This window comes from Mus caroli, unplaced genomic scaffold (genome assembly GCF_978045245.1).
Source record: "Mus caroli unplaced genomic scaffold, Mus_caroli_1 scaffold_16, whole genome shotgun sequence".
NCBI lineage: Eukaryota > Metazoa > Chordata > Mammalia > Rodentia > Muridae > Mus > Mus caroli.
This window is the reverse complement of record NW_028227271.1, coordinates 69,879,146-69,905,511: the sequence shown is the minus strand read 5'-3', so window position 1 is coordinate 69,905,511 and position 26,366 is coordinate 69,879,146. Positions and strand designations below refer to the sequence as shown.

The following is a 26,366-nucleotide window of genomic DNA, read 5'->3' as shown; positions in this document are numbered from 1 at the left end:
CTCAAAAAATATATATGTGTATGTGTATGCCATGTGAAGACCAGAGAACACCTGTAGGAGTGGTTCTCTCCTTCTACCATATAGTCCCAGGGATTAAACTCAGGTCATGAGACTTGGCAGCAAGTGCCCTTCCCTGCTGAAGCATCTCCCTGGCTCCTAGAATGGATTTCTCACAGCATTATGGTCTCTCAGTTAACTCAGATGTTTGAATACTCACTGGACTTGCTTCTAGGTAAATATAACACAAATAAAATGCACTTTTTGCATCTTCATGGGATTAATTTGACAAAGGAAGCTTAGCTCCAGCAACACAATTAACACAGAAGTGGAAAGCAAGTGAAAATATCTTACACAGCACAAAGGAGATAATCTACCTTCATCAGACAACATGCTTATAGGCACAGCTTGTTCTGGGGCTGACTTCATTTAGGACTTTTGTATCAATATTAGGCAGAGAAATTAGTTTATAGTATTTTCTATAAATTAGTTTATAGTATTTCTATAGTATATATATATATATATATATATATATATATATATATATATATTTCAGATTTGGAGGTCTGCATTGTCTGGCCATGTTTTAAAAGTGGAAGACTTCTTCCTATGTCCACATGGTCCCAATGGCAGAACCATGTCAGGTGAGAAGGTGTGAGGTGTGAGGACATGGCCTTGGCACTGTCGAGATCAACTTCCTTAGGGCCTGGTTTGCAAATAACCTTTTTACTCTCTTTCATAGTTAACAAAAAGAGTTAAGTATTAGATAGAAAAAAAAACCTAAGGTATTGGTTTATGCGCTACTAAATATACATTCATATGTTTATCTGTATTTCTGCCCATTTACCTCTCCTATATATTTTTAATGTTTGAGATGTTTTTCCTAAGAAGAATTTTATTTGTTGTATTTGAAGATCTGCTTCCTAGGTTTATTCTTAGTCTGTTTTTATGTTTTCTATTTCATTAAAATTTGCCTTTATCTTACTCAGATGCATCTTTCTTTTCTGTTACAGTTTTTTACTGCTTTACTCCTTTTTAAAACAACTTCTTTTTTTTTTTTTTTTTTTTGGTTTTTCGAGACAGGGTTTCTCTGTATAGCCCTGGCTGTCCTGGAACTCACTTTGTAGACCAGGCTGGCCTCGAACTCAGAAATCCGCCTGCCTCTGCCTCCCGAGTGCTGGGATTAAAGGCGTGCTCCACCACGCCCGGCTTTAAAACAACTTCTTGAGCTGACTCTAGTTGATCTACATTTGAAGCCATTGACTATTTTCACAGTGATCTGGAATCTATGTGCTGCAATGAAAGCTGGATTGGCACTTGGTGCTTACAGCTGCAGAACTATTCATTCTTACAGGTAGAGACTTCCATAAGTATCTAGCTTTGTAATAATTTTCTGTTTTTATCTCATGGGAATGTGATTTGTACTATTCAACTTTCTGGAATTTATCAAGGACCAATTATAGAATCTACATTTGTAAACAACATCCACCAGAGGGAAGAAGGGACTCTGATCTCAGGGGATAAGGGAGATAAGAATTCAATTATTGCATGGTCTGCTTCAAACCATTTTTTTTTTTTTTTTTTTTTTTGTTTTTCGAGACAGGGTTTCTCTGTATAGCTATGGCTGTCCTGGAACTCACTTTGTAGACCAGGCTGGCCTCGAACTCAGAAATTCGCCTGCCTCTGCCTCCCGAGTGCTGGGAATAAAGGCGTGCGCCACCACGCCCTGCTCAAACCTTTTTTTTTAAAAATTAGATATTTTCTTCATTTATATTTCAAATGCTATTGGGAAAGTCCCCTATACCTTCCCCCTGCCCTGCTCCCCTACCCACCCACTCCTGCTTCCTGGCCCTGATACTCCCCTGTACTGGGGCATATAATCTTCGCAAGACCAAGGGCCTCTCTTCCCAGTGATGGGCAACTAGGCCATCTTCTGTTACATATGCAGCTAGAGACACCAGCTCTGGGGGTACTGCTTAGTTCATATTGTTGTTCCACCTATAGGGTTGCAGATCCCTTTAGCTCCTTGGGTACTTTCTCTAGCTCCTCCATTGGGGGCCCTGTGTTCCATCCAATAGCTGACTGTGAGCATCCACTTCTGTGTTTGGCAGGCATTGGCATAGCCTCACAAGAGACAGCTATATGAGGATCCTGTCAGCAAAATTTTGCTAGCATATACAATAGTGTCTGGGTTTGATGGCTGTTTATGGAATGGATCCCCAGGTGGGGCAGTCTCTGGATGGTCCTTCCTTCCATCTCAGCTCAAAACTTTGTCTGTGTAACTTCTTCCATGGGTATTTTGTTCCCCATTCTAAGGAGGAACGAAGTATCCACACTTTGGTCTTCCTTCTTCTTGAGTTTAATGTGTTTTGCAAATTGTATCTTATATCTTGGGTAGTCTAAGTTTCCGGGCTAATATCCACTTATCAGTGAGTACTTATCATGTGTGTTCTTTTGTGATTGGATTACCTCACTCAGGATGATATCCTCCAGATCCATCCATTTGCCTAAGAATTTCATTAATTCATTGTTTTTAATAGCTGAGTAGTACTCCATGGTGTAAATGTACCATATTTTCTGTATCCATTCCTCTGTTGAGGGACATCTGGGTTCTTTCCAGCTTCTGACTAGTATAAATAAGGCTGTTATGGACATAGTGGAGCATGTGTCCTTATTACAAGTTGGAACATCTTCTGGGTATATGCCCAGGAGAGGTATTGCTATATCCTCCGGTAGTACTATGTCCAATTTTCTGAGGAATCGCCAAACTGATTTCCAGAGTGGTTGTACCAGCTTGCAATCCCACCAGCAATGGAGGAGTGTTCTTCTTTCACCACATCCTTGGCAGCATCTGCTGTCACTTGAGGTTTTGATCTTAGCCATTCTGACTGGTGTGAGGTGGAATCTCAGGGTTGTTTTGATTTGCATTTCCCTGATGATTAAAGATGTTGAACATTTTTTCAGGTGCTTCTCAGCCATTCAGTATTCCTCAGTTGAGAATTCTTTGTTTAGCTCTGTACCCCATTTTTTTTAATGGGGTTATTTGATTTTTCTGGAGTCTAGCTTCTTGAGTTCTTTGGTATATATTAGATATTAGTCCCCTAAAAGATTTAGGATTGGGAAAGATCCTTTCCCAATCTGTTGGTGGCCTTTTTGTCTTGTTGACAGTGTCTTTTGCCTTACAGAAGCTTTGCAATTTTATGAGGTTCCATTTGTTGATACTCGATGTTACAGCACAAGTCTGTTCTGTTCAGGAAATTTCCCCCTGTACCCATATCTTCGAGGCTTTTCTCCACTTTCTCCTCTATAAGTTTCATTGTCTCTGGTTTTATGTGGAGTTCCTTGATCCACTTAGACTTGAGCTTTGTACAAGGAGATAAGAATGGATCAATTTGTGTTCTTTTACACACTAACCACCAGTTGTGCCAGCACCATTTGTTGAAAATGCTGTTTTTTTTCCACTGGATGGTTTTAGCTCCTTTGTCAAAGATCAAGTGACCATAGGTGTGTGGGTTCATTTCTAGGTCTTCAATTCTATTCCATTGATCTATCTGTCTGTCACTGTACCAGTACCATGCAGTTTGTATAACAATTGCTCTGTAGTACAGCTTGAGGTCAGACATGGTGATTCCACCAGAGGTCCTTTTATTGTTGAGAATAGCTTTTGCTATCCTAGGTTTTTTGTTTTTCCAGATGAATTTACAAATTGCCCTTTCTAACTCAGTGAAGAATTGATTTGGAATTTTGATGGGGATTGCATTGAATCTGTAGATTGCTTTTGGCAAGATAGCCATTTTTACTATATTAATCCTGCCAATCCATGAGCATGGGAGATCTTTCCATTTTCTGAGATCTTCTTTGATTTCTTTCTTCAGAGACTTAAAGTTCTTATCATACAGATCTTTCACTTCCTTAGTTAGAGTCACACCAAGGTATTTTATATAATTTGTGACTATTGAGAAGGGTGTTGTTTCCCTAATTTCTTTCTCAGCCTGTTTATTCTTTTTGTAGAGAAAGGCCATTGACTTGTTTGAGTTAATTTTATATCCAGCTACTTCACTGAAGCTGTTTATCAGGTTTAGGAGTTCTCTGGTGGAATTTTTAGGGTCACTTATATATGCTATCATATCATCTGCAAATAGTGATATTTTGACTTCTTCCTTTCCAATTTGTATCCCCTTGACCTCCTTTTGTTGTCTAATTGTTCTGGCCAGGATTTCAAGTACTATATTGAATAGGTAGGGAGAAAGTGGGCAGCCTTGTCTAGTACCTGATTTTAGTGGGATTGCTTCCAGCTTCTTTCCATTTAGTTTGATGTTGGCTACTGGTTTGCTGTAGATTGCTTTTATTATGTTTAGGTATGGGCCTTGAATTCCTGATCTTTTCAAGACTTTTATCGTGAAGGGGTGTTGGATTTTGTCAAATGCTTTCTCAGCATCTAATGAGATGATCATGTGGTTTTTGTCTTTGAGTTTATTTATACAGTGGATTAAGTTGATGGATTTCTGGATATTAAACCATCCCTGCATCCCTGGAATGAAGCCTACTTGGTCAGGATGGATTATTGTTTTGATGTGTTCTTGGATTCGGTTTGTGAGGATTTTATTGAGTATTTTTGCATCGATATTCATAAGTGAAATTGGTCTGAAATTCTATTTCTTTTTTGGGTCTGTATATGGTTTAGGTATCAGAGTAATTGTGGCTTCATAGAATGAATTGGGTAGAGTACCTTCTGTTTCTATTTTGTGGAATAGTTTGAGGAGAATTGGAATTAGGTCTTCTTGAAGGTCTGATAGAACTCTGCACTAAACCCATCTGGTCCTGGGCTTTTTTTGGTTGGGAGACCATTAATGACTGCTTCTATTTCTTTAGGGGGAATGGGACTGTTTAGATTGTTAATCCGATCCTGATTTAACTTTGGTATCTTGTATCTGTCCAGGGAATTGTCCATTTTATCCAGGTTTTCCAGTTTTGTTGAGTATAGCCTTTTGTAGTAGGATCTGGTAATGTTTTGGATTTCCTCAGGTTCTGTTGTTATATCTCCTTTTTCTTTCTGATTTTGTTAATTAGGATACTGTCTCTGTGCCCTCTAGTTAGTCTGGCCAAGGGTTTAATCTATCTTGTTGATTTTCTCAAAAAACCAGCTCCTGGTTTGGTTGATTTTTTTGAATAGTTCTTTTTGTTTCCACTTGGTTGATTTCAGCTCTGAATTTGTTTCCTTCCATCTACTCCTCTTGGGTGAATTTGCTTCCTTTTGTTCTAGTGCTTTTAGGTGTGCTGTTAAGCTGCTAGTGTATGCTCTCTCTAGTTTCTTTTTGGCAGCACTCAGAGCTATGAGTTTTCCTCTCAGGACTGCTTTCATTGTTTCCCATAAGTTTGGGTAGGTTGTGGCTTCATTTTCATTAAACTCTAAAGAGTCTTTAATTTCTTTCTTTATTTCTTCCTTGACCAAGTTATCATTGAGTAGAGTGTTGTTCAGCTCTCATGTGAATGTTGGCTTTATATTATTTATGTTGTTATTGAAGATCAGCCTTAGTCTGTGTTGATCTGATAGGATGCATGGGATAATTTCAATATTTTTGTATCTGTTGAGGCCTGTTTTGTGACCAATCATATGGTCAATTTTGAAGAAGGTACCATGAGGTGCTGAGAAGAAGGTATATCTTTTTGTTTTAGGATAAAATGTTCTGTAGATATCTGTTAAATCCATTTGTTTCATAACTTTTATTAGTTTCACTGTGTCTCTGTTTAGTTTCTGTTTCCAGAATCTGCCCATTGATGACAGTGGGGTGTTGAAGTTTCCCACTATTATTGTGTGAGGTGCAATGTGTGGTTTGAGCTTTACTAGAGTTTCCTTAATGAATGCGGATTACCTTGCATTTGGAGCATAGATATTCAGAATTGAGAGTTCATCTTGGAAGATTTTACCTATGATGAGTATGATGTGCCCCTCCTTGTCTTTTTTGATAACTTTTGGTCGGAAGTCAATTTTATTTGAAATTAGAATGGCTACTCCATTTTTTCTTTGGACCATTTGCTTGGAAAATCATTTTCCAGCCTTTCACTCTGAGGTAGTATCTGTCTTTTTCCCTGAGGTGGGTTTCCTGTAAGCAGCAAAATGTTGGGTTCTGTTTGTGTAGCCAGTCTGTTAGTCTATGTCTTTTTATTGGGGAATTGAATCCATTGATATTAAGACATTAAGGAAAAGTAATTGTTGCTTCCTGTTATTTTTTTTTTTTTGTTAGAGTTGGGATTCTGTTCTTTGTCTGTCTTCTTTTAGGTTTGTTGAAGGATTACTTTCTTGCTTTTTTTTACGGCATAATTTCCTTCCTTGTATTGGTGTTTTCCTGTTATTATCTTTTGAAGGGCTAGATTCATGGAAAGATATTGAGTGAATTTGGTTTTATCATGGAATACTTTGGTTTCTCCATCTATGGTAAATGAGAGTTTTGCTGGGTATAGTAGCCTGGCCTGGCATTTGTGTTCTCTTAGGGTCTGTATGACATCTGTCCAGGATCTTCTGGCTTTCATAGTCTCTGGTGAGAAGTCTGGTGTAATTCTAGTAGGTTTGTCTTTATGTATTACTTGACCCTTTTCCCTTACTGCTTTTAATATTCTCTCTTTGTTTAGTGCATTTGCTGTTCTGATTATTATGTGTCAGAAGGAGTTTCTTTTCTGGTCCAGTCTATTTGGAGTTCTGTAGGCTTCTTGTATGTTCATGGGCATCTCTCTCTTTAGGTTTGGGAAATTTTCTTCTATAATTTTGTTGAAGATATTTACTGGCCCTTTAAGTTGAAAATCTTCATTGTCATCTATACCTATTATCCTTAGGTATGTTCTTCTCATTGTGTCATAGATTTCCTGGATGTTTTGAGTTAGGATCTTTTTTTGCATTTTGTATTTTCTTTGATTGTTGTGTCCATGTTTTCTTTGGAATTTTCTGCACCTGAGATTCTCTCTTCCATCTTTTGTATTCAGTTGCTGATGCTTGCATCTATGATTCCTGATTTCTTTCCTAGGGTTTCTATCTCCAGAGTTGTCTCCCTTTGTGATTTCTTCATTGTTTCCCCCTCCATTTTTAGATCTTGGATGGTTTTGTTCAATTCCATCACCTGTTGGGTTGTGTTTTTCTGTTATTCTTTGAGGGATTTTTGTGTTTCCTCTTTAAGGTTTTCTACCTGTTTAGCAGTGTTTTCCTGTAATTCTTTGAGGGATTTTTGTGCTTCTTCTTTAACGACTTCTACCTGTTTATCATTGTTCTCCTGTATTTCTTTGAGTTATTAATGCCCTTCTTAAAATCCTCTATCAGCATCATGAGATATGATTTTAAATCTGAATCCTGCTTTTCGCATATGTTGGGTTATCTAGGACTCGCTGTGTTGGGCATACTGGGTTCTGATGATGCTGAATGGTTTTGGTTTCTGTTAGTAAGATTCTTACATTTGCCTTTTGCCATCTGGAAATCTCTGGTGTTAGATGTTCTAGCTGTCTCTGGCAGGAACTTGTTCCTCCTGTTATTCTGTTAGCCTCTGTCAGCACAACTTAGACTCCAACTCTCTCCTGAGTCCCAGTGTTTAGATCACTCTCTGCAGGCAAGCTCTCCTCTTGCAGGCAAGGTCCACAGGGGTCTGCAGTTCAAACTCACCTCTTAGCTGAAGCTCAAGGCCTGAAGGTCCCCTGTTCAAGAAGCTCTGTTGCTCCCGTGGCCCACGTGCTCTCCTGCTCGGATTGGTCTCTGAGAGACCGGGATACAAGATGGCACTCTCACCTGAGTCCCAGGGTCAGAGCCCTCTCTGGAGGCCAACTCTCCTCAGTGATCCTAAGATCCTGGGTGTGCTAGGGCACCTGCTGTGTGGAGATTCCTCTGGAGACCTTGGGATCATCCACTGAGTTCCTGCTTCAAACCTTTTAAAAACATTCTTATGTCTTTTTATCTTCCAAGAGCAGAGACAAGTCTCCTCCTCCTCCTCTTACCTCTCTATGAATGTAGATTTCTGAGATTTCCCCGTAGCATATTAGAGATGATACACCTTTGACTAGACTTTTTTTTTTTTGGAACAGGGTTTCACTACGTATTCCTGGCTGTTCTGGGACTCATTATGTACACCAGGCTGGCTTTGGACTCATAGAGATCCACACCTGCCTCTGCCTTCTGAGAGCTAGAATTAAAGATGTGTACCACCACACTCAGCTAAACCATACATCTTCTTATCAGAATCATCTTGCTTGCTACATTTATTATTATCTGCCTCGTTTTTTAACTTAGTAAACCATGATACCTGCATTCTTTCTACTTCAGGCATAAGTTACCCAGCTCTAGGTAAAGATATATGTATATATGTTCAAAGCATTTCATATCTGCAGGCGGATCACAGAGGTAGATGGTCCTAAGGGAGGTTCCTGCTTTAGTAGTGAGTGCTAACTATGGTAGGTGTAGACACCCAGGAAGGAGGGGGCATTGGAAGGAAGCAGGCATGTGTGTATGGCTATTTCAATAACTCACACAGAGCTGTCTGTACCCATGCACATGGACTGAATCCAATTCAGAGCCATTTTGAGATTAATCTGAGAGTTTCTCTTCTTCAAAACTTTTAAAACACTTATGTTCAGAGCTGACATATATGACCTTAATTCTGTTATGTTTGCTTCTTGTCTCCCTGCCTGGTAGTTTGAAAAGAAACAAATATAAGGTCCCCCATCTGTTTTTGTTTTTGTTTTTGTTTTTTTCTTAATCACCAAAGCCCCTGCAGGTTGTGTTTTGTGCAGGGTGCATTTGTTTCCAAAAGCAACTGTTCTAAACACAAATCCTCCACCCCCACAGAGAGGGCAAAGGCGTGAGGTGGGACAGGGAGAACTTGGCCATCTTTGTGATGAGGCACAGCTTATGCAACAGTGTCAATGCAATTAAGTCTTGCCTCTTATGACAAAGAAGAGCTCTAAATAAAGTATTAGAAGAAAATTACTCAGAATGTGTAGGGAGCTCTCCTGTGTTGGTATAAACATGTGAGAAAGGGCAAGAGAGATGTGAGAAGAGGGGCAAAGGAAAACATTAAACACAGTTGTTATCTAAGCTTCAGGTTCTAATCCTGCCAGGAGATGATGGGACAAAAAGTAACCAAGAATGAAGGAACTCGTGTTTAAGAAACTCATGCTCTTCGTCCTTATGTTTCAATTTAACCATATTTAAGTTTAAAAATGTAAACATGATAGACATTGTTAAGCAAGTTTGTACCCAAATTAAGTTCATTAGTTCCTTTTAATATTTTCAATTATTCTCTTTAAAAAGAAAAACTTCAAATTCTCTGGGAGAAAAAAAATACCAACAGACAAAAAACTTAAATATATTTTTAAAAGAACTAAATATGTACAAATTGAGAAATGATGTGCAAAGTATCCTTTGTGTGATTTAGACTTTCTTTTTCAGAGTCAGAGTTTGAAAATAGAAACAGCGAGAAAGAGCTGGGTTGTCCTCTGACAAAGGACACACAGCAGGTTCTTACCAAGGAGTGCCACCAGGGTGAGCAGGACCACAATGTGCTTCATTCCTTTCCTTTTATGGAAATACAGAAGGATGCAGAAAACTAGGATTTCTAAAATCTAAAAATTAAAAAAGATTAAAAAAAAAAAAGAGTAAGTTTCTCTACATAGTCCACAAGATGCCCCAAGTATGTGTTTGAATTTGCAGTGGTTCTCATGAAGGTTTGGGTGACTGAGAGTCCCAGGGCCGACTATAATGCAGGGTACTGTCAGGACCCTCAGTCATCCACAGTGCTTGAATACCACCTACCCACCAGTGACGCCAAGCCTAGCTCGATAGGCCTGGCTCCCTGCCACTCAAGTCTCATTTCTCCAACTGTTTCCTGTCCCTGTGTGTGCTGAGCAGACACGCTGTGCTACGTTGGACAATCTTCCCTGTAGCCATGCCCACTGCAGAGGCTCCCAGCTCCTTCCTCCTTTGCCCTCTGCCAGCCTCCTTGCATGGCTGCAGTTGTCTTCCATTTTGTCTGACTATTCTTACCTTTCTTTTCTTTTCTTTTTTCTTTCTTTCTTTTTTTTTTTTTTTTTTTTTTTTTTTTTGAGACAGGGTTTCTCTGTGTAGCCCTGGCTGTCCTGGAACTTACTCTCTAGACCAGGCTGTCCTGGAACTCAGAAATCTGTCTGCCTCTGCCTCCCAAGTGCTGGGATTAAAGGCATGAGCCACCACTGCCTGGCCCCATTCTTACCTTTCAAAACTTCTACTGTTTGGCAGCTGTGGTGGTTTGAATAGGCTCCATAGGGTCATGTGCTTGAATGTGTGGCCCATGGAGTGTAGTGTTGTTGGAGGGGGAGTGTCACTGTGGAGGCAGTGTTGAGGTCTCCTACACTCAAGCCAGGCCTAGTGTGGCACACAGTGTCCTGCTGCTGCCTGCGGATCAGGACTGAAGAACTTTCAGCACCTTTCTCCGGCATCATGACTGCCTGAGTGCTACCATGTTTTCTGGCATGATGACAATGAATTAGACCTCTGAAACTGTAAGCTAGCTCTAATTAAATGTTTTCTTTTATAACATTTTCCATGGTTATGTTGCCTCTTCACAGCAATAAAGCCACACTAAGAGAGCAGCCCAGAACTTATTTATCTATAAAGAACATGCAGGAAAATGAGTAGAAATCAATAGATTAAGAGAAATAAGTAAATCAGATTCAGAGAAAACCAAAAGCAAACAAACAAACAAGTATGCATGAGATACATCCAAACTGATTCAGGGAGTGAAAAAATAAATTAGATCCAGCCATTCTTTTGCTTGGATTTCTTATGGCTTTCTATTCTTTGTACGTTAAAGACCACATTTCTTCTGGATGATAATCTTTAGCTTCTGCTGGAGACCTCACAGATGGGCCACTCTGTGCCAACCCTGTTCTCTCCTGCTCTTCCTTGCTCTCTCCCCATTTCCTCTTCTATCACTCCCTCTATTTCTTTGTTATTCTCAGACAGCTCTGTGCTTTGCCCAGAATGTTCCTCTACCAATCTGTACAGAAGGACTGCATTTCTGACCTTTGGGTGTCCCGGTCTCCTTCCACCTTTAATAGGAAGGCCTTGGAGCTGAAGAGATGGCTCAGCAGTTAAGAGCACTTGTTCTTCCAGAGGTTCTGCGTTCAATTCCCAGCACCCACATGGTGGCTCATCTATAAAGGGATCTGATGCTCTCTTCTGACATGCAGGTGTACATGTAGTAGAGAACTCACACATTGTAGGTTCTATGCCCCAGTATAGGGGAATGCCAGGGCAAGGAAGGTGAAGTGGGTGGGTTGGGGAGCAGAAGAGGGGGTAGGGGATTTTCAGAGGGGAAACTAGGAAAGGGGATAACATTTGAAATGTAAATAAAGAAAAATATCTAATAAAAAATAAATGTAAAAATTGCAAGAGGTTAAAAAAAGATTTTAAAAAAGTTAAAAAGCAAGTAAACAAACAAAACCCCCAAAGTAAACAATACAAAACAAAAAACCAGGAAGGCCTTTTTAGCCCAGTGTCCTGCAGGTGCAGGGATCCGGTTCTCACCTGATCATTACCAGGCGATGGAGGGCCCTTTGCCATGACATGGAGCATGGAACTTTTGCTTCATGCCTGCTCTAGATTTTCTTTCCTTCTCAGATTCGCTCTCTGCAGCTTCAGAACAAATAATGCATGAATTCTCATTATCCACAGAATGCCTATAGTGGCACTGGGTTCTACCATGTGTCAAGAGGTCACCCAGTTGTCAGGGAAAATATTCAAGTATGAACAACAGCTATCCTTGTATACACTTTCCTCTGAAGTGCTAGCCACCTGTGGCTCCGTGGGTTCTGGCACTCCATGGAGAAGCCTCATTGCTGACTGGTCTGTGAACCCAGTGTGCACCACACTCCTTACACCAAATCACCAACTTCCATGCTCAGAAGGTGAACACTGTGACTATCTTCATTTCATGGGTGAGGAAACTGAGGCTTGCTGTGTATGTGGGGTGTGTTAAAGGATCCTGCTTCCGGCATGTTGACTAATGGCACCCAGCCAGGGGCCCACGTTCTAAACACCCAGAACATTTGTTTACATTATGGCGTTGTCACTGGGCTTTTAAAGCTGTGGTTAAGGCTATGGGCCTGAAATGGGAGGTGAGCTTGGACGACTCAAGCAGAAGCCCTGACTGGGCAAGCCTGAGCCAAGCACTACTAAGGACCTGCAGGAGCTGGGAAGGGACAGGTTCCTTTCTGGAGGCCCTGGCAAGTAATGTGGCAATCTATTTCTATTGTTTAAAGCTGCCCAGTGTGTGGCAAATTGTTATGGAGTTCATAGAAAACTGATTCAGGTTTTGATACATGAAGTTCTTTCCAAAGAATATCTTTAAGATAAAATTTCTGAGTTGGTTTCAGAATTTCATTTCTTTTTTCTTTTCTTTTCTTCCCTCTCATTCTCTGTCCTCTCTCCTCTCCCTCCCACCTCTCTGTTTTTTTGACAGTGTCTCTTTACATAACCCTGGCTAGCCTGGCCTAGAACTCACTATGTATACCAGACTGGCCTTAAACTCACAGAGATCCACCTGCCACTGCCTCCACAGTGCTGGGATTAAAGGTGTGTACTCAGAAGTTTCTTAACTGGTTCTTGAATCTAACTAGAATTTTATGTACTAGTTACCCCAGTTTGGTTCTAAAGGAGTCAGTGGTAGTCTAGGAGATGATGTGTCAAAGCAGGTGACAAAGTCCTTTGCAAGAACAGTATGACTCACCAATTTGAGTCTGAGTGCATTTCCTCTTTGTGTGTGGTATGTATATACATGTGTGTGTTTATGTGTACACTCGTGTGTGCATGTGTGTATGTGAGCACATTGGCATGTACGTACGTACATGTGTGTGTGTATGTGTTGTGTATGTGTGTGCATTGGTGTGAGTGGGTACATGTGTGTGTTTGTGTGTGCATATGTGTGCATGCTTGTACATGTGTGTGTGTTTGTACTTGAGTGTGAGTGCCATGGAAGTCAGAAGGAGAGAGTAGATCTCTTGGAGATGGAATTATAGGTGGTTGTTTAATCACTGGAGTGGGTGCTAGGAACTGAAGTCCTTTGCAAGAACAGTATGTGCTTATAATCACTGAACCATCTGCCCAGTCCCATCCTTTTTCTTTCTTTCCTTCATTAAAACGACTTCTTTGTCTAACAGAAATAGGCTCTGTCAAAATTCTCTGTGGGTAGATTTGACCCTTGGTAGTCAGTTGGACTGACTTGCAAAGGCAGTTCAGTGACATGTTCAAGTGTGTGTGCCCACCAGAGAAAGGCAGTCTTGCTTGGAGTTCTGATTCTCTGAATTTGTATTCATTGACTTTGGCCAAGCTACTGAACCTCTCCCTATGCCTCAGTTTCTTCTTTTGGGAGGTGAAGAAGACAATGTTCCCACGCATAGGACTGCTGCACAGGTGAAGTGTAGAATGAGACCAGAACTGTGCACAAGCCTTGCCTGCTCTGTCAGAGTGGTTCACTGTCCATATCCTGCTGCAGAAACAGTGTTGTTTTCATCTAGACAACAGAGCAAAGGGATCTCATGCAAGAGTTGTTTAATAGAAACAGTTTTCTTCCTCCAAGTTGACAGCACCAGATGTTGGGTGTTCAGTCAGCTTTGTCAGAACTGCAGACTTAATAATCAGCATTGGGGTACACATTTGTTCCAAATGATAGGTTTGGCCCATGCTGCTGCTGATTTGAGGAAAGAAAATGAGCACTGTGTAGATTACCGTGTGAAGGATTTTATGTTCAGAACAGAGATTTCAATTTGAGTTTATTGGAAAGTCTGGGTGGGCCAAACAGCTACCACCAAGCTGCCAAAGAGTGTGATGTAATTGAGGCCTAAGGCTTCCTAGGGTGGCTGCAAAGAACATATTAACAGGTGGGTTGCTCAAGGAATGGCTCTACAGCTCCTTGGCCAAACAGGACATACAGGACTAAGGAGACCAAACCCTCTCCTTCCTTAAATTAAGGTCACAAGTTGTTAGCTCACTTACACACATGGCAGATTCCTCATGGGACGTGTTCTATATCTTTACAAATTACTCTGAGCTTGAGACCCCATTTAGCTGTGACTTTTTGACAGGTTTTTGCTGAAGAGAGCTATTCCTCTGTGGCAGAGGAGCCTGGAAAAGCTGGGCCAGTGGTTGAACAGACAGCATGTCCTTCTCCCCTGGTCAGTGACACCAGAATTCTCAAATTCCTTTCCTGCACAAGGGCACCAAGCAGGGGGTAGGCTCCTGGCCTTGTGACAAGGCATCCACTTCCACAGAGAACTGGACGTAACACAGGCACCATGGTCCATAGGAACATAAGTGAGAGCTGAGATGGTCTATGTAACTTTACAATGCCTTGGTGGAACGTGCAGAACTGATTAAGACTTTTGAATATCTTTATTAACTTGATTTGTGATTCTGATCAGTCCTGAAAAGCAATTCAGATGCTGTACTTACACTTGGTGTAATACAGAAACATATGAATGACTTGTTAGTCATTCATTAATCACTGGGCAAATGAGTCTTTTGGGGGTAGTGTTGAGAGGATCTTGCTAAGGATTCCAGCATGGCCCTGAGCATTCTATCCTTCTGCCTAGGCTTCCCAAGTGTTCTCATTACACTCATGTGCCACCACACTTAGCTCAAAAAAAAATAATGTAATTATAACCTTTGTGAAAACAAAACACCAAACACAACAATAACAACCCCACCTAATCTACCACATCTGAAAATTGAACATTGACTATTAAGATATTCAATATATTTAACCCAAAATTCAGCTCAAAGGTGTTAGCATAGAGCTTATCACTCCTATAGTTCTTAGAGATGCAGTTACATTCTAGATTAGATTCCACATTAGTATAAAGGTTCCCTAATAATTAAAGTTCTACTCAATTGTAACTATTATTAAAGAATTATTTTAAACTATCTTACAAATATCTGGAAGCAGTTAAACTTTTCTGTGTGGAATCTATTTTGAAATAGACCTCATTAATATAATATGGCTTTTGGAAGTAGAGGTCTCTTCTAGGATTATAAAGTTTGTCTATAAGAATTCCTTTCTATTATCTAGATTACAATATGTACTATACTATACTATACTATACTATACTATACTATACTATACTATACTATATAATACGTTGAATGAATGAGTAAATAACTAAATGTAAGAGCTAGCTTGAGGCCATTTAGCTGTGAGAGTTGGGATGATAGTGTAACTAGGAGGAGCTGAGGAGGACAGGGAGCTGTACTCAACTGTACATATGTACACACATCTCAAAGATTAAAAATATTAGAGTTAGCTTTAGAAAATAGAAAAATGTAATTAATTTTAGAGTATTTTTGTCCACCAGTAGGCTTAATACATTGTTTGTGGGCAGGGCAACATCTCAGTAGTAGCAAATTGCCTACTTATTCTGGTTTCAATCTCCAGTACCATGAAGGAAAAAAAAAGAAAGAAAAGCAAACATTTATAAAGTCAGGTTTGCCTGCTTCAGATGTATTCTCTGGTATTAAAAACAATACAAGATGTGTCATAACTAAACCATGAGCTTTATTCCAGGAAAGAAGGCTTGCTGCATCTTTAATCTCCAGAGGATCTAACTCAGGCTATTAATTTTCCGGTCACAGGCTATGTCACTCTTTTGTTACTGAATGAAGCATTTGTTTTGCCTGTAGGCAAAAAGTTGTAATGTGTTGGTCAGATTTCAAGCCTGCACTACCATGACATATTCCATAAAGTTTAAGGAGAAGTAATTCAGAGATTAAAGCTCCTTCTAGTGTTTAGAGTTGATTGATGAAAGCAGTGGAAATTAAATGACCACTATGATGGACACATAGGAAAATGAATGGGCAGAGTGAAGGTACAGACTATGAAGGTCCTGGAAAGATCAACTTGAGTTGGGAAGCTCAGTGCTCAGAACTAAGGCAAGGGCAGGGCTAGAAGGTATTGGGAAGTGAAAGGTTGGAAATGCAGTCCATGAGAATGAAACCATGGCTATCATGTTTCTTTAGGTAGAACATCAAGCGATGGGCTGTCTGATTGACTGCTCTCCTCTGACAGGGAATTGCTGGAATAGAGGACAGATAAATAGATTAAGTCATAATGTGACCTGTAAAAAGTATAGGTAGGGAATGGAGAAACCAGCTTTGTAATATTTCCACAGAAGAGGCTGTATCAGAATGACATCCATGAGGGTAAGTCTGTAGGGAGCTGAAGGGGTTATACGTCAGAGAAGGCAGAGGAACCACAGGCACAATGGTACTGAGTAGTCATGTGGCTGAAGGGATGACACCTGCAGCTGTGGTGATGCCTGCAGCTGTGGTGATGCCTGCTGCTATGGTGAGGTACTGATGAGAATCAGTAGGGGAGACTGTGCTTCTTAAGGCACTGCTGGCATGGCCTTAGAAATAGATGATGACAGCTCAGATTAATGCAATGGCAATGGGAAAATAAAAGAGGGGTCAAGAGCAAGAGACTTTATAACATGCAAGGATGGAGAGTGAAGAACAGAGCTGTAAGAAGCATTAGGGGTAGCTTGGTTTTCCAATATGGCAGACTGACACAGAAAAGATGAGAGTTTGGTAGCAAAATACTGGGTTCAGATTCTGATATTTGCATTTGAGGAAGCTATGGAACATTCATGACACAATGAGCAATGAATGAACAGGGAGTGAATGCGGAGGAGTCAGGAGGACTGGGAAGGAGAGGTGGGTATGGACAGCAAGAAGGGTGCTGTGTGAACAATGGCCTCTGTGCTGGGTAGGTGTTTGCTTGCTTGCTTGTTTTTAAATCAACTTGAAACAAACTAGAGTTGTGTGGGAGGGAACCTCAATTGAAGAGTAGTCTATCAGTTTGCTCTAGGGTCATGTCTGTGGAGGCATTTTCTTAAGTAATGACTGATCTGAGTGACTCAGGCCAGTGTGGTAGTTGCACCCCTGGGCGGTGATCTGCTTTGTGTAAGAAAGTAAGTTGAGAGCAAACAGTAAGCAAGCCAGTAAGCAGAGTTCCTCTGTTCCTCCATGTTCCATCTTCATTTCCTATCCAAGGTTCCTGATTTGAACTCTCACGTAGTCTCCTTGTCATGTACTGTAAACTGTAAGCCAAGTAACCCTTTCCTCCCCACTTGCTTTTTGTCCACAGCAATAGAAAACTAATTGGCAGCACATATGATATAAATAGACATAGGCAGTTGACAGAGGAGGAGATGCTCACAAAGAGCCTGAGATGGATGGATTATTCAGAGAGGGAAAGAAATGTACAATATACCGAGAGGCATTAAAGGGAGGCATTCCAGATGGGCATGAACTAGACACTGCACCAAGGTCATGAATTCATTCTCGTTCTCTCTCTTCCCCCCGCCCCCTGCCTCTCCCTTTCCCCATGTTTTCTCCCTTCCTCCCTCTGGTCTTTCTCAGCAGTATATGGAAAGAGATATGCTAGATGTAATGAGAAATGAGAAAGAGCTAGAAAGTGGGTGTCTTGGAAGGCTACAGGATGATTAGTTAATAGTGTATAGTAAATGAATATTTAAACACAGAAATTAGTTACTTTTCCATGGTGTAAGAGAAGGAATAAAGAGGGAGACAGTAGAGAATATTTATAGATATTTGTGTTCCAGGGGTCATGATTGTGTCAGAGATAGTGAGACAGTCAGGCAGTGGTGGCGCACGCCTTTAATCCCAGCACTTGGGAGGCAGAGGCAGGCGGATTTCTGAGTTCCAGGCCAGCCTGGTCTACAAAGTGAGTTCCAGGACAGCCAGGGCTACAGAGAGAAACCCTGTCTCAAAACAACAACAACAACAACAACAACAACAACAACAACAAAAAGAGAATGCTTGTCATTAGATGGCTGTGAGAGGAGCCTGTGTTACACTTGGGGGCAAAGGTCACCTGTAAAACCTGTAAACACCCACACCATGTTTTTCATACTACATTTGTAGAGTAGGGTAATTTTTTTCAGCAGAGAACTGTATCAGGTACCTTTCTGAGGTCACTATAATTATAAGAAGTCCCAGAATTAGTATGAGTCTCTAGCTTTTGATTCTTTATTATCAAATTTATAAGATTTTTGCCAAACTAAATGCTCAGACAATTCCAGTTTTTCCTATACTTGCCCTTTCTATAATGTTCTTTTTCTCCAGTCTTACCTACGTTCGGTAGTAAGTCACATATCTACTGCTTCAATCCAATTTGTCCTTTATACTTACCAGAGGAAGCCACTGTATCAAATAAACACCTCAGTTAATGTCTTCAAGGACCTAGTGCACCGACTCCCTCCTTTCTCCTTCTTCCCTCCTCCCCTCCCTCGCCCCCTCCTTGTCCTTCCCCTTTCTTTCCTCACATCCCTTGGAACTGTACCACTGCTATTGCTTTGACCTCAATGAGGACTTTTTGGGAAGATGCTTCAACAGTGACTTAGTAGCTCACATCCTTCACTACTGATCAGGTACACTTACACTTTAGTGAATCACCGTGTTGAAAAGAAAGGGTTCCATGGGTTTCTTAACACTGTAGCTACCAATAGTCTAGATAATATACTTTAGAAACAGTAAAATATTTAGAACTCTTACCACATAGACCAGGAATTGCCAGCCAACAAAGTAATACTGTACTGTTCTTGCTGAGATAGCCTGGGTGATATTTGGAGCAAAATTCACCAATAAATATGTTCCTGCAAATGCTAGTGTCATACCTTCGAATAAAAAAGAAAAGACAAACCGAATTTAAAAAACAATTAAAGTTTTTCCTTTTTTCCTCTTTCCAGTTGGGACAGGGTCTTGCTATGTAGCCTTACCTGATTTGGAACTCATTTTGTAATATAGGCTGGCCTTGAACTCACAACTTCTCCTGATTCAGTCTCCTAAATACTGTGATTACCGGTTTGCCTTACCAGCATGGGTACCTTAAAGCTTCTCTTGATATAAGCATCACCGGTTATGCTATTTGTTAAAATGGAGGCCATTCCTCCCCACCCCCGGCAGCCCCAGTGGTCCCATTAAAACACGTCATCAAATTAGCCCTAAAGAACACCACATCCTTAAAGGAGAATAAAAGCCAGGGAGTAGATAGAGCATGATGTAACTTCAGACTTTCTCTGTTGTTGCAGGTGAGTCCTATCTTCTTCAAAGAAGTTTCCGCAAAGACAGAGAAGATCAGAACACGCACATACTGAGAGGTTAGGGCACAGTCATACTGTTTCCACACCATGACTTACACAGCAGATCTACATACATAGATCTAGGTCCATCTCTAGTAGATGGATGTGCCAAGACTCGAGGGTAGGGAAGTCCACCTCATGATGACCAGCTCTCTGCTCACTGCTTCCTGGAGCCTGTGAGCTTGGGTGAGCTAGACTTTGAAACTCAGCAATGGTCACTTTAACTGCTGTCACTGATGGCAGTCCTTCCAGAAGTAAATGTGGTGAGAGGGACCTCCTCACTGTAGAGTCCCAATACTTCCCTAGGATCTAGAATCCCAGGTTAGCTTAGTAAAGATAGAGCACATCATAAACTTAATTATTATCTGGTCATGATTTTATCATTACTCACAACCATGGTAGGTGCACAGGAGAAACAGCAGGGGTGGAAGGGAGGGCAGGCCTTTATGTAAAGTACTAAAACAATCCTATTTATATATAATTAGCAGCCTGAGAAAATTTTATCTAAGTAGCTGTTTCCAAGAACTACAGTTGAAAAATTCCCTTTCCTTTCCTTTCCTTTCCTTTCCTTTCCTTTCCTTTCCTTTCCTTTCCTTTCCTTTCCTTTCCTTTCCTTTCCTTTCCTTTCCTTTCCTTTCCTTTCCTTTCCCTTTCTTTCTTTCTTTCTTTCTTTCTTTCTTTCTTTCTTTCTTTCTTTCTTTCTTCTCCTCCTCTTCTTCCTCTTCCTCCTCCTCTTCCTCTTTTTCCTTTTCTTCTTCTTTTTTAATCCACCCAGTACATCTCTGTTGTGGATATAGTTTACAAACAGCCTTGGATGAAGCTGGATCATCTGGTCTGTCTATAAAGTCTCTCAGTTTGGGATGCTGATTTTCTACCCCTCTTAACTACGTGGTCTAGGTTTTGAACTCAGTTTATGAGAATAAATAGTGTTTAATGTTACATAAGCTTGACAATAATCTATTTAGTGTAGTATAAAGCTACAGATAAGTTTCCTCTTACTTATCTTATAATATACTGTGAAGACAAGATTATATATACATGATTTTCAGAGCTATTTCTAGTGACAATTTTAAAAATAAAAATATATGCATTATTAAACACTGTACTAAATGCAAAGTAATAAAAAGCACACATGTGAACTTGAGGAAAATATTGGCCAGTCATGTCTTTTTCTTTGTAAAACAAAGGATTATTTCAAATTAGGTTCTTAAGAGGAAGAAAGTTTTTAAAAACGAGTTTTCTGACCTGATATGATAAAGCAGCATGAACCTTCGGGGCACACTTCAAAGTGCCCCAGGGCTTTCCAGTGTTCCTCTCTTCGGTCCAAATTTGATTTGGCTTTTACGTCCCTTTATCAACAGTTCTCTTCTCACCTTATATGACCCAGTTCCCACTAACTTTCCCATGCTGTGATGTAATGTGGAGTTGGTAACACTCACACGATACAAAATTCCAGAGGGTCATATAGGGTCTGCTGAAAGCCAAGTGTTTCACTGGCTCGAGGCTGCCGTCAGCCCATCAGTCCGCAGGCCCAGCAGGTTGCTGCTGCCCAGCAGTCAGCCCTGGGATTCCTTGCTAGGCTCCCTCTTCCAGAGCTGCCTGCACGTGAGCTTTGCTGTTCTCAGGTAAGCAGGAGCACACTATAGAAACTGCTTCTCATTCTAGTCTCTCTCACAACACCGTGAAGATGTAAGGCAAGCTTTCTCTTTCAAGTCTGCTCAGTGCTCCCTCATTTGAAGGTAGTTTGGTTTATTCGACTTCATTTTCAATACTTTACAACTAGCCCTTCAAAATTGCTTCTCATATATGTGGCTTCAATTGAGCCTCCAATTACTGTGAGTCAAGAGGATAACCTCACAGCAGCATACTTATCCTTTATCCTTAATAATTTTAATTGTGGCTACCTCAGGATACCTTTGTCTTCTAATAGATGTATACTTGCTTGTTTTATGCCACCTGCACTTTTTGTTGTATTGGTTGGTAGTCTTTGGAGACAGGGTCTCCTTAGGGAGACTATAGGCCTGCCTGACCTTGGACTCCTCAGTGCTAGGATGACAATCTATGGTTTCATGCTTATTTATATTATTTAAGGTAATAAGCAACTGTCTTCTTTAGGGGTTATTCGGCTTCTCATAAGGATTTAAAAGTGTTGAAGTCACTCACACTTCCTTAAAATGTTTTTGTATCCACTATCAGTGAGTACATATCATGTGAGTTCTTTTGTGATTGGGTTACCTCACTCAGGATGATGCCCTCCAGGTCCATCCATTTGCCTAGGAATTTCATAAATTCATTCTTTTTAATAGCTGAGTAGTACTCCATTGTGTAAATATACCACATTTTCTGTATCCATTCCTCTGTTGAGGGGCATCTGGGAAACTTGGAATACCCAAGATACAAGATACAATTGGCAAAACACATGAAACTCAAGAAGAACGAAGATGAAAGTGTGGACATTTTGCCCCTTCTTAGAATTGGGAACAGAACACCCATGGAAGGAGTTACAGAGACAAAGTTTGGAGCTGAGACAAAAGGATGGACCATCTAGAGACTACCATACCCAGGGATCCATCCCATAATCAGCCTCCCAACGCTGACACCATTGCACACACTAGCAAAATTTTGCTGAAAGGACCCTAATATAGCTGTCTCTTGTGAGACTATGCTGGGGCCTAGCAACACAGAAGTGGATGCTCACAGTCAGCTATTGGATGGATCACAGGGCCCCCAATGGAGGAGCTAGAGAAAGTACCCAAGGAGCTAAAGGGGTCTGCAACCCTATAGGTGGAACAACAATATGAACTAACCAGTACCCCCCGGAGCTTGTGTCTCTAGCTGCATATGCATCAGAAGATGGCCTAGTTGGCCATCAGTGGAAAGAGAGGCCCATTGGTCTTGCAAACTTTATATGCCTTAGTACAGGGGAATGCCAGGGCCAAGAAGTGGGAGTGGGGGGGGGTAGAGGAGTGGGGGGGGGTATGGGGGACTTTTGGGATAGCATTGGAGATGTAAATGAAGAAAATACCTAATTAAAATTAAAAAAATGTTTTTGTAACATAGCCTTTTCTACCAGTGGCCTGAGCCATCGGTTCCTGCTACATTTTATTTCAGAGTGATGCTCTGTCTAGTCTTTTGAAAGAGGCAGATTTCTAATTTAGGAGACTAGCTGTTCACCTTCTGTGGCCTTGTCAGGAGTCATGAATTGAAGCTCAAGGGAGCAGGCTACATGGGTGTGCTCCCACTGTATCTCTGGTCAAGGCTGGGATCTTGCCTTGAAAAACTAAAATTCACTCTTACTTCAGGCAAATTATTCATCCAGGTGGAACAGTCTCATCTTTAAATATGAATTAAGCCATCAAACCTTTAATGGAAAGTGTAGCTCTCCAGGAGGCCAGTTAAGGCAGCTGAATATGCTAGACATAGCCTGGGATAGACCTGTTTCAGTATATTGACTGCCTACTGTGAGTCAGCTGAGTTCACCCCAAAACTTCATTTAAAATTGTATTTCTCTTAGGATAGCCTAGAGACAAATGAGGCTATCTATAAAGAGGCACTAATCCAATTTGACAGTGGAGGGGGGCATTGGCAGGAAAGAATTGGCTGGATTCTTGACTGTTTGGGGAAGACCTTTCTCCATTGATTCTAAAACAAAACAGGAGGAAGGAAACAATGTAACAAAGAGAATAGAGTAACACATCTTAGCACTGGGCCTCTGGCCACAGCTAGTCCTGAGACCTGAAGGATGAGCTCTGAGATCTGAGGATCAGAGGGGACAAAAATCACTGAGTATAGATGATGGGTGATACCCCAGTTCAGGGATGTGACCCAGCCTCCTTCCTCATGCCCTAACCTACGGCAATTTTGTTTCCTCATTAAGTCAAAGTCAGTTGTCTTTGGGAGAACTGACAATGAGGGAGAGAGGCAATGACTAGATGAAAATGGTAAACTCCTAAGATGCCTGGCTTCTTCCTCACATTCCTGCTCTGAGACAAAAGTCTGATGGTTTAAGACAAAGGTCTTTGGGCTTTTTCTCCTGCCTGTCAGGTACCCTGCTGATGGGCTGGTCTGGAGGGAGTTATAAATAGCTGTGGTGGTGGAGGAAGACCCTTCAAAGACCTAAACCAAACCAAACCAAACCAAACCAAACCAAACCAAACCAACCAATCAAAAACCAAACCAGGCCCTTGAGGAGAAACTAGATTTTCCGGCTACCAAGTCTGCTTTGTAGACTCTGCTTTGTAGAGCCTCTCCCTGTCTCTCTCTCTCTCTCTCTGTCTCTGTCTCTGTCTCTGTCTCTGTCTCTGTCTCTCTCTTCCTTATCTTTAATAAAAACCCTTCCCTTCTACATAGGCAAAAGAAATTCATTTCTCTTACAAATTCACAGTGGGTTGTTCCCCATGCAGCTTGATATAATATACAAATAATGATATTTTTTTCCCTGTAAACCTGTACAATAAAACAAGCTAATCCTTGCTTTTTATAGTAGGGAGACCAATTGTTTTGGAAAGGAGGAAGGTAATCTTTATAAAGTACAAACTAATTATTTTATAGACCAGAATGGCTGACATGAAAGTAATATTGTGATCAATATTAAAATGTGGTGATACTAAAAATATTATAGTTTAATAAAAGGAGCAGGGAAGACAGTTCAGTGGGAAGAGTGTTTGTTGTTCAAATATGATAGCTGAATTCAAATTCCTAGTGCCCATATAATGAGCTGGGTGTGGCTGTATCACAAAGCAGACTTGGTAGCCAGAAAATCTAGTTTCAGGGTATTTTAACCCTAAATTTCCTTTAGGAGAGTATCTCCGAATGGGTGTTCCTTATAACAAGTTTAAAGAGATTTATGCCCCACCAATAAACATTTCTAAGACATCAAATATATTTGGGAAGAGGTGAGATAACTGGAGTAGATCTTTTTTCTGGGAGACTGCCCAGGTGACCAATATGTTGACATTAACTATGAATCACCCAGAAGACAACAAAGTTGTCTTACTTTCTAGACGTATTTGACCACTTATATTGCTCGGAAGTAGTAGTATTTTGAGGAGTGTTTTATACTTGGGAAATGCTTGACATTTGGCTTCTGTCTGCCACATGTCTTCTGGAGACACTTAGGGATGAAGCACTGAGCCTGGAATCAGGCAGACTTGTTTGCTGCCTCCTCTATCCACCAGGTTAAGATGGATATATGTAGTCCTTCAGCTGATGTTCTGTTTACCAGATTACTATTATTTTAATTAAAATTCTAAGCTTTAATTTTGTAACTCCCAGTCTTGCCCTGACTTCTGACAGCCTTCAGTTTTAAAATTTTCAGCTAACCTTAATCTAAACAGTTCTTTTGGTCACTGCATTATCTCTTGATTGACAAGAATCCAAGGAACACTCTCTTGGAATACTGGAATAATGAACTGTATTAATTAATACTATGGGAGCAATTGAATCCAGGTTCTTCAGGCTCAGGTATTAAGTAGTCCTGGACTTGCCATCAGAAAGACTTCCTGTCTTGAGGCTGCTCTGAAATCAAAATGGCACTCTGTCCTCTCAACTAGAATGGCACTTCACTTGGCTGGATTTGTATTCTAGACAAATGAACCCAACTGTGCTTGCTGATCTTGGAGCAGAGGGTGAGAAGGAGGAAAGTAAGTGGTCTCACTATCAACCTAGGGAAACCATTGTAGGTACTTGAACTATTAAGTTACTGGTCTCTGGGGAGTGCTGAGGAGTTTACTGTAATTTATATTTTGATGATGTTATTATCTGGGACTAAATCAATGTAGTTTTCAGAGACTATTAGATTTGCTATTTTTGATGACTGATGGAGAAGAGAAAAACACTATAGTTTTGGCTAGGTGAAGGAAAGAGAGGAGTCTGGTGTTCGTTCTTCCTTCCTTCCTTCCTTCCTTCCTTCCTTCCTTCCTTCCTTCCTTCCTTCCTCCCTCCCTCCCTCCCTCCCTCTCCCTTCCTCCCTCCCTCCCTCTCCCTTCCTCCCTCCCTCCCTCCCTTCCTTTTTCTTTTTTATTAGATATTTTCTTAATTTACATTTCAAATGTTATCCCCTTTCCTAGTTTCCTCTCCAAAAATCCCCTATCCCTTCCCCACCCTGCTCCCCAACCCACCCACTCCTGCTTCCTGGCCCTGGCATTCCCCTACACTGGGGCACAGAGCCTTCACAGGACCAAGGACTTCTCCTCCCATTGATGATCCACTAGGCCATCCTCTGCTACATATGCAGCTGGAGCCATGAGTCCCACCATGTGTTTTCTTTGGTTGGTGGTTTAGTCCCTGGGAGCTTTGGGTGTACTGATTAGTTCATATTGTTTTTCTTCCTGAGGGGCTGAAAATGCCTTCAGCTCCTTGGGTACTTTCCGTAGATGAGTCTGGTGTTTGTTTTCTTCCTTCCTTCCTTCCTTCCTTCCTTCCTTCCTTCCTTCCTTCCTTCCTTCCTTCCTTCCCTCCCTCCTTCCCTCCTTCCCTCCCTCCTTCCCTCTCTCCCTTCCTTCCTTCCTTTTTTAAAAGGAAAAATAATCATTAAAATAAAATTATTAATCCACTAAGAATCAGAGCAGGGGCCAAAGCCTGTCAGTGAGTTAATTAATAATGGCTGGTGAATCCTTTCAGATGAGGCTTTTGTGAGGTCATTTTTTGAGGCTAGTGGTGAAAAGCTTTATGGCCAGAGAGCAATATTTGGCAATAAATTAGTTCAGCTTGTTTCCACATGGTCTCAAATCTTCATTTGTTCCATCATGAAACACAAACTTTCATTTGTTTGAAGCAGGGGAAAAATAAATGATATTCCTTCTCACAATCCGACAATTTAATTTTTAGTGTGCACATATGCTAACCTTTAAGAAAACACCACTAGCTACTTTTTCCCCTGTTTGGTTTTTGTTCATCTAAAAGAAAAAAAAAAACCCTGCATTCTTAGCTTTTAACAGAAAGAGCAAAAGTAACAAAGGCATAAGGAAAAAGCACATTACTGAGTGAGGTGGGACAAACTTCCCTGGACTCCCAGTTTGAGGGAGTCAGTCCATCTTAGGTAGTGATCATCTCCCGGCATTGCTTGCTGAAGGAGAAGGTGTGGAGTGGATGACCCCTCTTTTCCACTGATAACACATTAAAGGTAAGAACTGCTCTCTCTCAACTGTGGCGTGAAATAAAGGTCACTTAACAGTGCCATCCCCACCAAAGTACTCAGTTAA

The 26,366-nt window shown here is 40.9% G+C and overlaps 1 protein-coding gene across 2 annotated transcripts in view; it reads right to left on the bottom strand.

Moving 5' to 3' along the window:
• Nipal2 (NIPA like domain containing 2) overlaps positions 1 to 26,366 on the bottom strand; it is a 123,696-nt gene that overhangs the window by 23,895 nt on the left and 73,435 nt on the right. For both annotated transcript variants that reach the window (XM_029469394.2, XM_021183905.2), the window contains exons 5-6: positions 18,578 to 18,699; positions 9,498 to 9,594 (exon numbers count right to left, since the gene is read on the bottom strand). In XM_029469394.2, the coding sequence (XP_029325254.1) occupies positions 9,498 to 9,594; positions 18,578 to 18,699 (219 nt within the window). The remainder of the gene's footprint in view (positions 1 to 9,497; positions 9,595 to 18,577; positions 18,700 to 26,366) is intronic.